The following is a 17,393-nucleotide window of genomic DNA, read 5'->3' on the forward strand; positions in this document are numbered from 1 at the left end:
GAAGAGCTTGAGATATTTTAAAGGCACTCAAGCTAGAAAATACCAGGAACTGAGGATGGAAATGGCTTTCATGCAAGGTTGTATGTAGATGCTCATGTCCCTTGTCCCCTGTGTCCTCAGACATACATTGTCTGGAAAATGCAGTATTTTTTTTTTTTCCTCCTCCAGATAATTATTTTAGGATTTAAGAAACTATTTTAAATAAAAAATGTCAAATGGTAATGTTCTGAGTACTCTCAATAGAAGAGTTTAAAAAAATTGATCTTTAGGAAAATAGTTACAGATAGTAACCTCACAGTGTGCCATTTGATCGCTGATGTTTTTATTTCATTGCAGGCAGTGGAGCTACTGCTGTGGTTCAAGCAGCCCTATGCAAACCCAGGCAAGAACGTGTAGCAATAAAACGGATCAACTTGGAAAAATGCCAGACCAGTATGGATGAACTATTAGTAAGTAACAGTGCAGGGAATACCTGCGGGTTGCTTTTTTTAACCTATGGGTATATGGAGATGGTTGGGAGAAAGGTGTTAATCTCCTATTTTGACATATGCATTTCTTGGAAAGCAGCCCCTACCACTTCCTGCTCCCCAGATTAATGAGACTATACCTTGTGATTGTGTCGTATAATGAACACCTTCCTTTGCTTTGAGAAACAGTATTTTGCTCAGTTAAAGTAATCCCAAGGTGAGAATGGCCTCAGCGTTGGCACTCCACTTGCTGTATCAAGGGCACACACTGTGGCATAACCTAACATGTCAAGATTACCGACTGCAGTTTTGAATGGTGAGCTTCTGGCCCTCCGTCTAGAATGTGTGACACAAATGGAAGTTGCCCCCCAAACTATTTGTTGGTCATTTTAGCTTTCATAAATTATAGCATCACACAGATTTGAGTTATTTTTAAAAAATGCTCTGTAGCTTGCATTTGGCTAATGAGAGGAGTTTGTTTTTCTTAACACGGCAATTTGTACTTATTCTAAATGAGTACCTCATATAAATAATTGGAGCTTGTCAGTGTGGATATGACTATAGTAGCAATGGTTGGTTGAAGGAACATTTGCTTTTGGCTTAGCTGACTCATTATTAAATGAACAGCTTGGCAAATGGTTATTAGTTGCCCGGCAAACTGTGAAGGGTTTGAGGGTTTAATCTCATAAATATCGTTGTTGTTCTACCGGCCAATTTTCTTTTTTTCCCTTTTGGCCATTTATTTGAGGATAATAGAAAACCGCAGTGGAGGAGTTAACTGATTGGTTATCCCCACACTAATCCCAGTACAAATATTAGTCCAGTAGCTCCATACAAGCTACAAAGTATAATGACAGTTGGCTGCAAATGAAGAAGCCTTTTGTTACAGTCTACATTGAGAATGGAATGTCATTAACAAGAGCTTTTTGTCTTTACTCAGAATATAGCTTTTATTTTAGGCTTAATTACGGTACACTATAGTATAAATTAAGTACAAGGATAAAGCGGTACTTTTCCAGATCTGTTTGGCCTTACATTTTAAATTAGGCTACACAATGCATAGATTTCGTTGGGTTTTTTTGAAGCAATGGATTGCCCGCTAAAACTCAGAAGAAAACCAGGGCTACCACAATTTAATGTTAATTTTTGAAATTTGCATACATTTAAGGCTTTTTCCCGCCTTGAAATTTCAGCTGTTCTTTGCTCTTACTGAAATTCCTACTGCATGCTACTTGTCTGTTGCTTGCTATCTTAGTGACCAGTAATATTGTGCCTTTGTCACCCAACCGGTTTTCAAGGTCACTTTCTCTGAGTTGGAAAAAGCATTTTATAAACTGTGGGGAGAGTTGGGTCCTGCTTCTGCCACTAAACTTGTTTTGGCTTTAGTAGAGTTACATAACAGCTCAGCGCAATTTAAAAAGAGTTGAATTGGAAGTTTTCTTCTAAGATCCCTTTAGGAATCCTGAAATTCTGTGACCATGCATAAGTGTACTTTAACATTTTAAAAAAAAATTTGGAGTACACATTTAAATGTATGTACTGTTTGGATGTATCACTCAAGAATTTGCCTATGATACTTACGTTTTTGTTTTTGTTTTGAGATGGAGTCTCACTCTGTTGCCCAGGCTGGAGTGTAGTGGCGCGGTTTCGGCCACTGCAACCTCCGCCTCCTGGGTTCAAGTAATTCTCCTGCTTTAGCCTCTCGAGTAGCTGGGATTACAGGCATGCACCGCCATGCCCGGCTAATTTTTGTATTTTTAGTAGAGACAGGGTTTTGCCATGTTGGCCAGGCTGGTCTTGAACCCCTGACCTCAGGTGAGCCATCCACCTTGGCCTCCCAAAGTGCTGGGATTACAGATGTGAGCCACCGTGCCCGGCTGATACTTTGATTGTGGTGTTCTATTAGAGGTCTCAGCCATTTTTTGCCATTAGCAGAATATTGATAGAGAATATATGTAAGGCTTGTGTGTACTTGTGCCTGACAGTCCTGGAGCCTGCCTTCTGGTTTGATGGGTTGGTCTGTGGTCTCTACCAAGCCCTCAGTTGCCCATAGCCTTCACGTTTCCCTCTGCTGGCGTTTCTTCCATAGTCAGTGTCCAGTGATGGTAACTGTGTAAGCGTCTGGGTGGAGGTCAGCAGGGAGGCTGGTCATTCCGATTTCTTTCCTTTGTTTTCCTGGAACCAATAAGCATAGCAGTGTCATTTGGAGCTACTTGTAACTTAGGTAGAGCTGTCTATCTAAAGGACTGGTGCTTTTGTGGCTTTGTGCTTTGCTTCATTCGTCTGAGGTCTTAGGATTTATGAGTTTGCTTATTAGCAGTTAATTCATTTTCTCATTCTTATTTTCTTTCCTTAATGCCCATCTTGCAATAGAATATAATATATTTGCATTGTTTATTTTTCATTTTATATTGATTTATTGCTTTGATCTTTCCTACCCTTGAACCTTTGACCTTTTGGTGTGTTGATATATTTAGAGAGGGGGGGAAATGGCTATGGTTCTTTAGGATGTACAACTCCCAGGTTCTTTTCAAACAAAAATAAGTAGAATTTACAGAGTATAGGCTGCCTGATTTTGCCAGGCTTTTGTGGCCCAGTTATTGGCACATGAGATTGTGTGGAGCAGAGTTGCTGTCATCTTTTCAATGTCTAATACTGCTGTTGCTTGCAGTTTTATTATTTCAGAGGGCTCACATTGTGGCAGTGTTTGGACATCCGGTATCCTAATAATCCTTTAATTCCGTGAGTGTATATTATACACAGGTCAGTGCACTGCATCATCTCACAGACTGGCCATGTGTTAACTGGAAACCATTGTTCTTAGAAGAAACAATGGCCACTGGGATCTTTTCTTGTGAGAGTGTTATGTCATAGAAGTCAATATTATCAACTATGTTTTGGCCACTGGGACATGTTTTTCTCTTGATGACACTCTATCACCTCCTGACCCCCACTCCCAGCTCAGCCCCCATCTACTACCTGTCCCTTTCCTGTCCCCACTCCCTTTGTCCCATAGTAAAGTGGGATTTACACACACAGGTCAGAAGCGATGGCACACAACAGTTTTGGACCACTGGGCCTGAACTCGACTTCTTTATGTGGTAGGGGCTGTCAGTTGAGTTTCCCGTAGGTCATGGAGCTGGATCCAGGGTTTGCTGAAGGAGTCAAGTGGTCATCATTTCTGAAGGGAAGTGCTAATTACGGTGTCAGCTTCTCTGTGAATGAGGAGAGGAAAAGAAGTGTTAGATGAGATCATTTGTGCTAAATAATTGATGTTTCAAATTTATACTGTTGAAATGAGTACTGTAATATTCTGTAAAGTTAGTTACAGATCAAATAGGCATTTATTTATTTATTTGGTAAATACTTACTGAGTTTCTGTATTATGCTTAAGCCCATCAAAAGGATGGCTTTTGGGTGTGTATATGAGAGTACAAGGCTTTATGCCCACTAAAAATTAATTTTAGTTTAACAGCAATTAGATTAGAACACTCCCAAATTAGCTGGGCGTGGTAGCGGGCACCTATAGTCCCAGCTACTCGGGAGGCTGAGGCAGGAGAATGGTGTGAACCCAGGAGGCGGAGCTTTCAGTGAGCCGAGATCGCCCCACTGCACTCCAACCTGGGCGACAGAGTGAGACTCCGTCTCAAAAAAAAAAAAAAAAAAAAAAAGAACACTCCCAAATAAATGTTTTTCTTGGTATGATATTAATAGCAATCAATCTAATCCTTTTTTATGTATTCTTTTGAATTTTCATGTATGTTTTGGAGTTTGGCCTTTAACTGTATTCTGATCTCTGAAGGTATAATGATCTTAGTGTTTAGTTTTCCAGGAGCCAAGGATATGTTCTGGTTTGTTCTGTATTCCTTACTGTGCCAACATAGATGCTTTGATAATTTCTGAAATTTGTTAACCCCACGTTTGTGGTTAACTCCAGATTTGTGAGGCCCATGGTGGTGTAAATGACTGATTATAACTAGTTTAATGCTCTCTAGGAGATACTTACAGTTTTAGAGCACAACTTGTTAACACCAGAATTATCAAACCCCATTAGATGCTAGGCACTGACTTAGGTGATGGGAAAACAGAGTGGATTCCTATTTTAGGGGGAGACCATAGACTAGTGAATGAGTCTTTTCATTTTTGTTTTGGGTTGGTGAGATTTTTGAACTAAGGGATGTCTTTCTGGACCTTTTGTCTTTATTTGCCCAGAAATGGTTTAGCAGATGACCAGACAGTTTACTTTTCTCTAATATGTATTCCCTTGAGGGAGTTCCTGCTTTCCAATAGGAATTTAAGACTTGCTCAATGGGTCTGACCCATTGTCTTGCAGACTAGTATATTCTGTGTGAAGATGGCCTTGAGGTTTCCTGCAAAAGCTTGGTTCTCTGGTTTGTGGTCAACCTCTAAGGCTAGGGATGCTGTGCTGGGCCACTCTTGACTTCCCTTAAAATGCATTACATGAGTGCTTTTTCTTGAAGTCATGTGTCTTTTCAGCCTCTGTCACCCGGTGAAAAAATGAACTCTATAAATATAACAGTCCTTTCTTCTAGTGTGACAAAGTGAACTCCATAAATATAATAGTCCTTTCTTCTATTTACCCTAACCCTACTTTTTGTGATGTTCAGGTTACTCTACCTTACCCAGAGATTGATGAACATTTTGGTTCATAACCTTATTTGACTTTTTGACTTTAAATAGATGCCTTTCAATTTTTTCCTATTGCCTCAAGTTCTCATATTTCTAGTCTGCCTTTGGTACCCATTCACAGAAAATTCAGCCTTATTTGCTCATTCCTGCACGTATATCAATGCCATCAAAATTGACAGTTTAATTCTCAAGGGCAGGAGAGCCATAGGAGAAATGGCCCAGGGACCAGGCAAAGCATTTGTGTCATTAAAAAAATAAAAGGAGGCCAGGCACGGGTGGCTCACGCCTGTAATCCCAGCACTTTGGGAGGCTGAGGTGGGCTGATCATCTGAGGTCGGGAGTTCAAGACCAGCCTGACCAACATGGAGAAACGCTGTCTCTACTAAAAATACAAAATTAGCCAGGGTGGTGGCGCGTGCCTGTAATCCCAGCTACTCGGGAGACTGATACAGGAGAATTGCTTGAACCCAGGAGGCGGAGGTTGCAGTGAGCCGAGATCGTGCCATTGCACTCCAGGTTGGGCAACAAGAGCGAAACTCTGTCTCAAAAAATAAATAAATAAAAAATAAAAGGAAAGAAATAGTTAAGTGATTACATTATGAAATTATGTAATGCTCATTAAAAATATGTGAACAAAGTCATTTCAAGAAAACATTGGCTACAGAAAAGTAATGAATGTTGATCCTTGTGATAGAAGGAAAGGAACTCCCTGGGTCAGGGGACTTGCTTTCTTTACTTGACTCCCCTGCAGAACTGCTCATTTTGGAAAAATCAGTTTCACCACTGGTCCTTATTTGTGTGATGAGAAATTCTGGCAAAATTTTATTTTTATTACCCAAGTGCTGTGAATCTGTTTATTTAAAAGTATATTCTTTTAACAAAACCCCCTTTTCAATTCACTTAAAAATACTAATTACTAGCAAATCATGCACAATAATTCAGGATAGAGTTAAGTCACTTTAGCATTACGGTATGATAGCAGAAATCTACTGTAAATTCATAGATTTCGGTACACAGTGTATCATTTTTTCTCCTACGAACATAATGAAAGAGTTTCTCTGTCATTCAATAGTCTTCAACTGGCATCTGCTTTTTTCTTCCTGTATCATCTTTCTCTAGGGATTTTGGTCTAGCTCACTGACAATATTTATAGATAAAATCAAGAACTTTTTCCTCAGAACAAAGCCACTGCCCTCATTTTGCTTTCTGCTGTAGTGTTGTTTTATTGTTTCTCCTTTCTCTTCATCTACTCTTCCCTCCCACCCTCCCTCCTCCCCTCCCTGCCTCCCTCCCTCCCTCCCTCCCTCCCTCCCCTTAGAAAAATGAGTTAGCAATGATTTGTGGGTTATTGGAGAATGAAGCTCCAGATATCTTCATGGCTTGATGATCATTTGAGAGGAACTGTTATCCCTAACCATTATCTGATGCAGGCTGCTCTCATCCTTTTTAAATTAAAGGATTTGGTGACCTCTGAGCAGTTCCTCTAGTGAGAAGTTTTTTTTTCCTCTTCCTTTTAATTGAGGTTTAAGCCGGGGGAAGGGGGGGAGGGTTGACTCTCAAAACCTTGTTTGCAGTGTTTTAGCAAATTTATGGAATTATGTTAATACTTTTGCAAATCTTGTTTATTCTAGAAAGAAGTGATTAAAAAACTTCATCTTTTTAAGTTGACCCTGAAACAGTATAATTTTGTATGTGTGTGTTTTCTTTATTGCATCTATGAAAGTATGTCTCCATTCTTTTTGAAATTAAGAATTTTCTAATTAGTCATTTAATAATTCATATCCCAGCTCATTCTTCATTATATGTGGTAACAAATTGCATTTGGCTATTTGCTGTAGAGTTTTTTACATTAAGAATATAGCATTAACATGCAAGCCTCCTTCACTGAATATAGTATTGTTTTGAGCATTTCAGGTTTCAATCATTAAGTTTTGTTCTGTCATCTGTCTCTTGCCACTTAGTTTTGTAATTATTTTAATATAATTTGCAGTACTATTTGGAGCATTTCAAATCTTCGCCATTAAATTTTGTACTATTAGCTGTCTATTGCAACTTAGCTTTGTAACTACTTTCACATAATTTGTTGTTTATGTTTATCCAAGTATAGTCCAAATGAGGGCAGGATTGGAAATAGAAAATTTTGGGATATTTTGAAAGCACAAAAACATTCTTAAGGAATTAGAGAATACATGCTATACTGTATATGAAAACTAACATTTTTAGAGTACTAAAGTTATATTAGCTTAGGAACATGTATATTCTGGTTGGAGAAAATGTTTTATTTTTGGAAAATCAAGTTTAAAAGTTATAATGTAGCTTATTCAGATACTAATTAAATATACTAGTTGAATTTACTTTTAAGTGTTTTCTACATTTGTTAGAAATAGCTCATTAAAATGTCTAACATCTCATGCTGTTTTTTCAAAAAGTAAGCAAAAATTTACATTGCAAAAACACTTACGTTTTGGGGTTTATATGTTTTCAGTAACAGGGACCTAGCACATGTTCATTTTCAGAGTAGGAGAAAATGGGGAAGACATGCCCAGATTGAATATAATTTTAGTTACATCTCACTTTTTGAATATCTCACTTTTGCCATCCTCCTAGACTTCAGGAAAATGTTGCTTAGGTTGAGACAAATGCTGTAGTTCTTTCCTCTGTTATCGTCGTTCTTATTTTGGTTTGGTTATTTCCATAATTAATTAAGCTGTTGCTGAAGAAGGAGGGCTGTGGAATCCTCAGGGGGGAGGTTGGAGAGTATGAAAAGGAGTCTGTGCCGCTTTTGCAGGCGGGTTGTTCCCTGGCAGAACCCCAGATGGCACACAGTATCCAGGGTGCCACAGAGGATACCACAAAAAGAAGACACATTACACCCTACGTTGTCACTGTGTGGTGGTGAACCCAAATACAGCAGCAGTGGTAAAAGTTGGCCTCCAGATTTCCAGCAGTACAATTTGACTGACAAGAAAAGTTCTTCCAGTTTCTGTTTGTTTGTTTGTTTATTTATTTGTTTGTTTTTTAAGAGATAGAATCTGGCTATGTTGCCCAGGCTGCCCTCCAACTCCTGGGCTCAAGTGATCCTCGCACCTCAGCTTGTTGAGTAGCTGTGATTACAGGTGCATGCTGCCAGGCTGACCATCTATTTCTGTTTTTAATGACATCTTCAACTTGAATTTTTTCAGTATTCCTAGTCACAATTTCATGGTCAAAAAGCGATTGTTCGCCGGGCGCGGTGGCTCAAGCCTGTAATCCCAGCACTTTGGGAGGCCGAGACGGGCGGATCACGAGGTCAGGAGATCGAGACCATCCTGGCTAACACTGTGAAACCCCGTCTCTACTAAGAAATACAAAAAACTGGGATGGCTGGGTCATATGGTACTTCTAGTTCTAGATCCTTGAGGAATCGCCATACTGTTTTCCATAATGGTTGAACTAGTTTACAATCCCACCAACAGTGTAAAAGTGTTCCTATTTCTCCACATCCTCTCCAGCACCTGTTGTTTCCTGACTTTTTAATGATTGCCATTCTAACTGGTGTGAGATGGTATCTCATTGTGATTTTGATTTGCATTTCTCTGATGGCCAGTGATGATGAGCCTTTTTTCATGTGTCGGCTGTATGAATGTCGTCTTTTGAGAAATGTCTGTTCATATCCTTTGCCCACTTTTTGATGGGGTTGTTTGTTTTTTTCTTGTAATATACCCAAAGGATTATAAATCATGCTGCTATAAAGACACATGCACACGTATGTTTATTGCGGCACTATTCACGATAGCAAAGACTTGGAATCAACCCAAATGTCCATCAGTGACAGACTGGATTAAGAAAATGTGGCACATATACACCATGGAATACTATGCAGCCATAAAAAAGGATGAGTTTGTGTCCTTTGTAGGGACATGGATGCAGCTGGAAACCATCATTCTCAGCAAACTATCGCAAGAACAGAAAACCAAACACCGCATGTTCTCACTCATAGGTGGGAACTGAACAATGAGATCACTTGGACTCGGGAAGGGGAACATCACACACCGGGGCCTATCACGGGGAGGGGGAGCGGGGAGGGATTGCATTGGGAGTTATACCTGATGTAAATGACGAGTTGATGGGTGCTGACGAGTTAATGGGTGCAGCACACCAACATGGCACAAGTATACATATGTAACAAACCTGCACGTTATGCACATGTACCCTAGAACTTAAAGTATAATAATTAAAAAAAAAAAAAAAAAAAGGAAATACAAAAAACTAGCCGGGCGAGGTGGCGGGCGCCTGTAGTCCCAGCTACTCCGGAGGCTGAGGCAGGAGAATGGCGTGAACCCGGGAGGCGGAGCTTGCAGTGAGCTGAAATCCCGCCACTGCACTCCAGCCTGGGCAACAGAGCGAGACTCCGCCTCAAAAAAAAAAAAAAAAGCGATTGTTCATACCTGAGTCTGATTCTGATTCCACTGTGGCACCCTCAGCACTTTTAGAGCCCAAAAAACATCATTATTGTTCGTTGAATAACTTTTTTAGCTAACTTTAAAAAAAATGGCACATTCCTATTGAGTTTTCATGTAGTATTTCAATATCACTATTGTATTTTTTGCTTTCTCCCCCTTGTTTCATTTGAAAAAATAACTATATGTGTGACTTCTACATTTCCAAGCAAATTTGTTTAGTTTTTTAAGACAGTTTTTGCAGAGCACCCCATTTCATGATACTATAACGAAGCAAGTAGGCCTTGGGATATTCATTCTGTTCTGTTAGCAAGTAGATGTTTGCCCATCGGGATTGCTCTGCTACTTCTGAGAGATTTTCCAGACCTCCAGTTGCCCTGACACTTCACACTTCTATAACTGCTCCTCCCTAGTTTTAAAAACTTCTCTACAAACACCAGTTAAGGCTATCACAAAATTTATGCTTCCCTTTTCCTGATTTCTTAAAAGTGTTTCTCTTTCTTCGAAATACCTAGTTCCCATTTGTAAACTGCCTTCCATTGGACTATACTTGGTTAAACTCAGATACCAAATCACATGAAAATAATTGTAAAGTTAAGTGGCAAAGGATATTCGTTGCTTGATTTGTAAGTGGTACAAGACAAAATGTTTGACTCTTCCTTGAATAGGTTTTTCTCTGCTGGTACTTTTCTTATAAAGGAGGCAAGAGTTTGCTGTATAAATGGTATATCATTTTTTACAATTAAAAAATTCATGACTGGGCACGGTGGCTCACGCCTGTAATCCCAGCACTTTGGGAGGCTGAGGCAGGTGAATCACTTGAGGTCAGGAGTTCAAGACCAGCCTGGCCAACATGGTGAAACCCCATCTCTACTAAAAATTAGGTGGTGCACACCTGTAATTCCAGGACTTGGGAGGCTGAGGCAGGAGGATTGCTTGAACCCAGGAAGCAGAGGTTGCAGTGAGCCGAGATTGCGCCATTGCACTCTAGCCTGGGCAATGAGCAAAACTCCATCTCAAAATAAATAAATAAAATAAATAAATTCGCAGTGACATATTCATGATTGAAAATGACAGTCCAGAAAAATACATTGCTCTTCTAAGAGCTTTGTTAATCCTGTTCTTCCATGTCTTGGTTGACATTTGAAATCATTGAAATTTGTTTTTGGTTAAACCTGCTACTTACAGTATTTGGTTATTTGTGAATATTGATTAGGTTACCTTTCATAATCCTGCTAAAAGAGAAGTGCATGCTGGAGAATGAGTTTCTGAAAAGTGTTTTTATTTAACAAGATTACTCCTATACCATTTAAAGAATTCTTTAAATGTTTTGAGGGTATTGCATACATTTTACAGATGTATTTGGTCATCTCTTGCATTTGGAAGTAGATGTTTTATTTGATAGTATTTGTACATCATATATAGATTTCCTTTGTAGATTATGTTGCAGTGGGGAAATGTGCCTGGGAGCTAGATGTTTCTCTCACCATGTCATTGAAGGAAAAATACATTTCAGCACTTAACTTGCAAGTAGGGGTTCTAAGCTTCGGCTGCACATTAGAACCACCTGGGAGCTTCTGAAAAATTTCATTCCCAGGCTGTCTCCTAAACCAATTTACAGCAGCCTCCTGGGGCCGGGACTCAGGCGTGGGTGTTTTTCAAAGCTCCCCAGGTGATTTCAATATGCAGCCAAGGTTGCGATCCATTGCTTTAGAATAAAGTTAGAAGTATCTCCTCAGATTTAACTGCAAACAATTTTGGAGCTTGAGTAGGTTTGATTTCTTAACTAAGTGCTTGAGTAGGATATTTTGCCATCATTATCAGATAAAGAAGAATTTATTTAGGATTTACGTAAGTTGTAAAATATGCAAATTTGGTTAAGTATAGTTTAATATTTTGAATTCAGAATTATTTAACTCTTCCCTTTCAGTAACAAAATCTCTTTCCTTTTAGTGCTTTATGAATCTTACGGTCTGAGGAACAAAAGAAATCAGGTTTTAACTTTTTCCTAATTCTTATATATTTAAACTTGTACTATTTCTCTTTGTTCTGAACCCTTTACATAAGTATCTGTTTAGATGCCTTATTCCAAAAGAATTTGAGGCAGTTTACCAGGATACATGAAGTATGACAAGGGTGGTATAAATTAAATACAAGGCGAATTAGGAAAACCATGGATTGGAACAATGTAGAGGTTAAAAATTCATTACCAAATGACCTATCCATGTATTACAGCAAACTCCTTGAGCCAGTGGGGCCAACAGATGTGTCATGTGACATTTCTATTGGAAAAAGTGAGGTCTGCTGCCATGGTCTGTCTCTGTGCCTTTGAGGCTTAAGTCAGGAATTGGGACATTTGAAATTAGGGGGATGCTCACACGCAAAGAAGAAAATGAGACATTGAACAGATTGAATTAACTTTGAACATTTTGTGTTACGTGCTAGGCATTCTGCAAGGAGTTTTATACATCTCATTTCCCCTGCCTCACAATAATCTCATGTAGATGGTAGTAATCTCCTTTTACAGAAAAGGAAACAGGCTCAAAGATGTTGGATAACCTGCCTAAGTAATCAAGCCAGTAAATGGCAAAGCCAAGCTTCCAAGCCAGCTGTGACATAGAGTGCAGCCCTTCTGTAGTAGATCCTGGGGGATCAGATCCTTGCTAATCACAGTTCCTGATTGGCCTCGGTACTATTTGTAGGAGGAATTCTTTTTTTTTTTTTTTTTTTGTGGGGAGACGAAAGGCCGTATAGCAATATGAGAAAATCTCTTATTATATTTAGTTATGGCAGGGTACAGTGGCTCACAGCTGTAATTTCAGCACCTTGGGAGACCAAGGACGAGGATTGCTTGAGCCGGGGAGCTCGAGACCAGCCTGGGCAACACAGTGAGACCCTGTCTCTCCAAAAAATTTTTAAAAATTAGCTGGATGTGATAGCATGTGCCCATCACCCCTGCTACTCAGGAAGCTTGAGGTGTGAAGATTGCTGGAGCCAGGAAGGTCGAAGCTTCTGTGAGCTATGATTGCGCCATCGCACTCCAGCCTGGACAATAGAACGAGATTGTCTAAAAAAAAAAATTAAGTTTTTTTTTCCTTTTTTTTTTTTTTTTTTTAGTTCTGTTATTTTTTGGGGGAAGGGGAAGTTTTTTTTCCTCCCAACACCTCATATTTGTAGGGTAGGATACTTTATATATTTTGTATTCCTCACCACACCTAGCATGTCACACATAATGTCTGGTTTGGCAAATTTTGCAGGGCTGGCATAACAGCAGTGTGTGGGTGTCCTTCTTTGATATGTCTTTCTTGCACATAGCTCCCTGCAGAGGGGTACTGCTGTGGCTGCCACTTCAGTTCTAGCAGATGGATAGGGGATCTTCCATGCTACCCCATTTTAAGGTTGGTCTTCCCACTCTTGTGAAATTTCACTTGTGATGCATTTCGGATGGAGCTGCAGGAACAGCTCTGTCCGCCTCAGAGAAGATTAAGTACTGTGCCATGGCTTGGTTTGGCGCTTGTGACATGTCTGAGTCTCATCTCCTAGTTTTCCAAGGGAGCCACTGTGTTCGATTCCTTGGCTATATTTTTGGCAAATGTTTTGCCTGGATTTCAGAGTTCTGTAATTTCTCCCAACTTTGACCTCATGGGTTTTTTTGTTTGTTTGCTTGCGTTTCTTTTTTAAAACTCAATGTAGTTTTTACCCTTTTCTGGCCTTGCGAAATTCACACCACTTTAGTACAACAGTCTCCCTTATTTCCAGCTTTGCTTCTTACCTCTCTCCTCCAGTTAGACTCTCCTCCTGTTAGACTCAGCCAGGCAGTGCTGTTGGCCAGACCCCCTGCTGGGCACTTTTGACACGGTGGGCTTCATTGCAGTCATCTGTGTCCCTCCTCTCACATCCCCCAACCTTCCTCTCTGCCTTCTTTCAAAGCTCAGTCTATCGCTTTGCCACTCAGAGTCTGGTTTCTGGGCCCACAGCATCAGCATCACATGGAAGCCTGCTAGAAATGCAGATTCTCAGGCGGCACCACAGCCCTTCCGAATGGGAATCTGCATCTTAGCCCATTGCTGAGGTGATCTGCATGCCCATCCAAATTAGAGAAGCACCACTTTAACTCATACTCCTCCTTTGGGTTGTGACCTAATTAAGAGACTAGGATGTTAGAACCCATTCATTCAGTCGAAAGAATCAGCTAAAACATTTTTATATTTTCACATTGTTCATCTTTAGTCTATAGTTTTGTCATTTTTAGGGATAGGGACAAACAGATATGTTTGGGGATAAATGTCTTTTCCTAACCACATGAATGAGGTTAGGGCATTAGGAAAAGCTTAGATAATTTAACTGATAGATTGTTACCAAGGGAGCATTCAAATAACACCCATGATTGTTTTGAAAAGAAATGGAGGGGATAGTTTTGTGGAAAGATTTCTAGTTTTTGGGCTTTTACTTTCTTCTACGTGGAAATATTACTTATCCTGGGGATCAGCGATAGCACAGGTCATATCCCAGGACAGAGCGACAGGTGTTTCTCCCTAAGGCAAGTTTCTCCTGTCCTTAAGCATTGATGCTCGTGGAAAAGCTGCTGTGCAGGACAATGGTTGGTGCAGGCGTTGGGGACATGGACCCCCTAGCCAAGAAGTGAAGAGGGACGGCTCAGCTGCGTGGAAGAAGAATGTGAGGTTGAGTGATCAAACTGATGCAAAGCCACCCTCAGGCCCCCTGCCCCTTCTTTTACCTGTCCTTATATTACTCCTGTGGTTGTGTTGGTACGGTGGTATCTGTGACCCCTCATCCCCAACTCATTTAAATTCTGGAACCTTTTAATGTCCAGATGGTGTCTCTAAGACTCAGAGTTTTGAAGAAATATAATTTGCTAAGTTATATCTATAGGTTTTCTAAAGGAGTTACACACACACACACACACACACACACACACACACACACACACACACACACGCTCACTGCAAAGTCAGAGAACCTGATACTCTGGGTGGGAAGTGATACTGGCCATCTAAATGCAGAGGACTAAAAAGTGGTTTTTCTAGACTGACTCAACCTTGCCTTCAATGCAAAAGAATTTCCTTTTGTATGACCATTAGTTGTTTTGTGCATTTTGATAAATGATTTAAAAGTTTGGAGTTACAGCACTAGAAAGGCATTCACTTACATTTAGAGCACAGCTGCATTAAGAGACATTTCTTTGAACACTAGGCATCTGTTTAAACTGGACCCTACCTAATGCTGCAGACCTTCAATGTGGGCCATCCCCCCACTGAGCAGATGCTATTGACTTGAAATAGGAGTGGCCAGGGCAGTGTTCCATTTCTCCTTCAGAAGTGTCTTATGGCATCAGAACCTAATACCGGAAACAGATGGAAACTGGACCTCAGGTTTCAGATGTTATTCAAAGGAAAAGAGTTGCTGAATTGAAAAGTGTCAGATCTAGAAAACCTGTAATCAGTCCAATGGATGAGGGGAATGATGAAGGAAAAACATGGTTATATACTGAAAAGAAAATAGAAAATTATCTTTGGTTAAAAGCACTTCATTTTTATTATTTTTTTATTTTTTTGAGACAGAGTCTTGCTTTGTCACTCAGGCTGGAGTCCAGTGGCACGATCTCAGCTCACTGCAACCTCCACTTCCCAGGTTCGAGTGATTCTCGTGCCTCAGCTTCCTCAGTCACTGGGACTACAGGCGCACATCACCACACTCAGCTAATTTTTTGTAGAGACAGTGTTTCCTCATGTTGGCCAGCCTGGTCTTGAACTCCTGACCTCAGATGATCCATCTGCCTCTGCCTCCCAAAGTGTTGGGATTACAGGTGTGAGCCGCTGCTCCCAGTCAAAAACACTTTAAATAAACATATATATTAAGGAATGTATGTAAGTGTTACATGTTACAGAATTTTGGCCAAGTTGTTGGATATGTAGGATCTTTTTAGTAGTATGAGGATTAGGCAGTACTGGACATGCAAAGATAACAGCCCAAATTGAGATGTTCTACTTGGGTAACTTTGAGTTAATGCAAAGCTCATTATTATTGAATATATTCATAGGATGCATAAAGTACTCTTCTTTCATCATTAATACATAATAGCAAAAATGAGTTTTCTTTGATCATTTAGGTTATTCTTGTCCTTTTTGGATAGTACCTTGAAAGTGAGTTACACTGGTCTGGTACCTTTGATTGAGAGTTACATTAGACTGAAGCTTTTATGGAGTCATCTGACAATAACTTAAAAGGACAAACTGAAATCAATATGAAACTGAATATTCCCGAAAAATGTGGTTTATTGAAAGTTTCCATTTGTTTTATTTCCCAGCTTTGTTGTTTTATGTCTTTATATAAAACTTTTATTCTCTATAGCAGTGTTTCCAAGATGTGACCTACAAAGCATTCTTTTCCTGCTTTGTTAATATGGATTAAACTGTGGCAGTTTATCTACTGCAGGACTTCTCAGAGCCTTTGACAGTACTAATATTCCCTGTGATTCTTTTAGAATGAGATGTAGTATCTGATGTTTCCCAAGCTTATTTTACTTTGCCTGCTGCACTCTTCCCTGCCACCTCCTTTTTTTTCACTTAATGGAATATCTACTATGGCAGATAGCTGGGGAATAATACTGTAGCATTTTCAAATGTATTTTCTCATTTACCATCACAGCAGTCCTGAGAAACAGAGACAGTTTTGTTGTCGTTTTTTGGATGAGGGAGGAGCTAAGATCCACCAGAGTTCAGGCTGGCACCAGGATGCAGGTGTCCTAGTAACTTCCCCAGTCTTTTATCTCCCTGTCAAGCCTTCAGTTCAGGTATGAGGCTCTTAGTCCTACATGGCAGGGCTCTGTGCTGGCAGAGTTGGGGGGTCATCTGGGTGATAACAGTGATCTGAAGTTCCTATGTCCAGTGGCTGGCCCACAGGGCTTTGTGGTCTCCTGTAGAGAACTTTCTAATCGGAGTTGATAATGCGGTGAGAGAGTTGGTCCTTATGTACCTTCTTTGAAGTAGTGGCTTAGGCAGCCCCTCAGGTAGGCTTTCGAGTAGGAAAGTTACCCAGGTACTCAACTGTGATTCACTTGTGTTTGCTTGCCACCTTTCACCCCATGGTACTATGTCATGTTTTGCTCTTTTTATAGAAAGAAATTCAAGCCATGAGTCAGTGCAGCCATCCCAACGTAGTGACCTATTACACCTCTTTTGTGGTCAAAGATGAACTTTGGCTGGTCATGAAATTACTAAGCGGAGGTAAGTGGATTTTGTTGTTGTTATTTGTTTGCTTGTTTTCTCTCCTTTTGTTGGAACCAGCATATTGGAGAAGACTTTAGATTGAATCCTTTCTCTCCTGTGTTTGAAAGTTTGTTTGGTTTCTCATTGCCTAGAGGATAACATCCAGATTGCTTCGCATTGACCTCAAAGCTTTTCATAATTTCACTTGACTTCCGAGAATATGTGTGTCGTCTTCTCCAGTTATGAAATGCTCGACCTTCTAGGTTGAGAGGCAGCCCCTGGAATGTATTATGTGCTCTCATGCCTTTGTCCCTGACCTGTCCTCTTTCTCAGCCTTGCATCTCTCCTTTCTTTTCCATGTTCTCAGGCCTAAAAGGTCACATCCTCTCCACAGTCACCGCTTATTTTTTTTTTAAAAAAGTTAGCCAGTCCTTTCTCCTTGAGTCCTTTCTTTTTAACATTATTCAGGTCCTTAACCAGTTTGCTGAATTATCTCAGTGCCGTTTATTAGAATGTTCTGTGATGATGGAAATGTTCTGAGGTGCTGCTATCTACTTTTTACTAATCCTATGTGACTCTTAAATACTTGACATGTGGCTGGTGTGACT

General features: G+C 40.1%; 1 protein-coding gene across 1 annotated transcript in view; it reads left to right on the top strand.

Annotated features, from left to right (window-relative positions):
• Window positions 1-17,393, top strand: part of STK39 (serine/threonine kinase 39) — a 293,703-nt gene that overhangs the window by 63,934 nt on the left and 212,376 nt on the right. Inside the window, exons 2-3 of the mRNA XM_050752820.1 lie at window positions 337-449; window positions 16,695-16,803. Of these exons, the coding sequence (XP_050608777.1) occupies window positions 337-449; window positions 16,695-16,803 (222 nt within the window). The remainder of the gene's footprint in view (window positions 1-336; window positions 450-16,694; window positions 16,804-17,393) is intronic.

The sequence above is a fragment of the Macaca thibetana genome, chromosome 12, assembly GCF_024542745.1.
Source record: "Macaca thibetana thibetana isolate TM-01 chromosome 12, ASM2454274v1, whole genome shotgun sequence".
NCBI classification, from domain to species: domain Eukaryota; kingdom Metazoa; phylum Chordata; class Mammalia; order Primates; family Cercopithecidae; genus Macaca; species Macaca thibetana.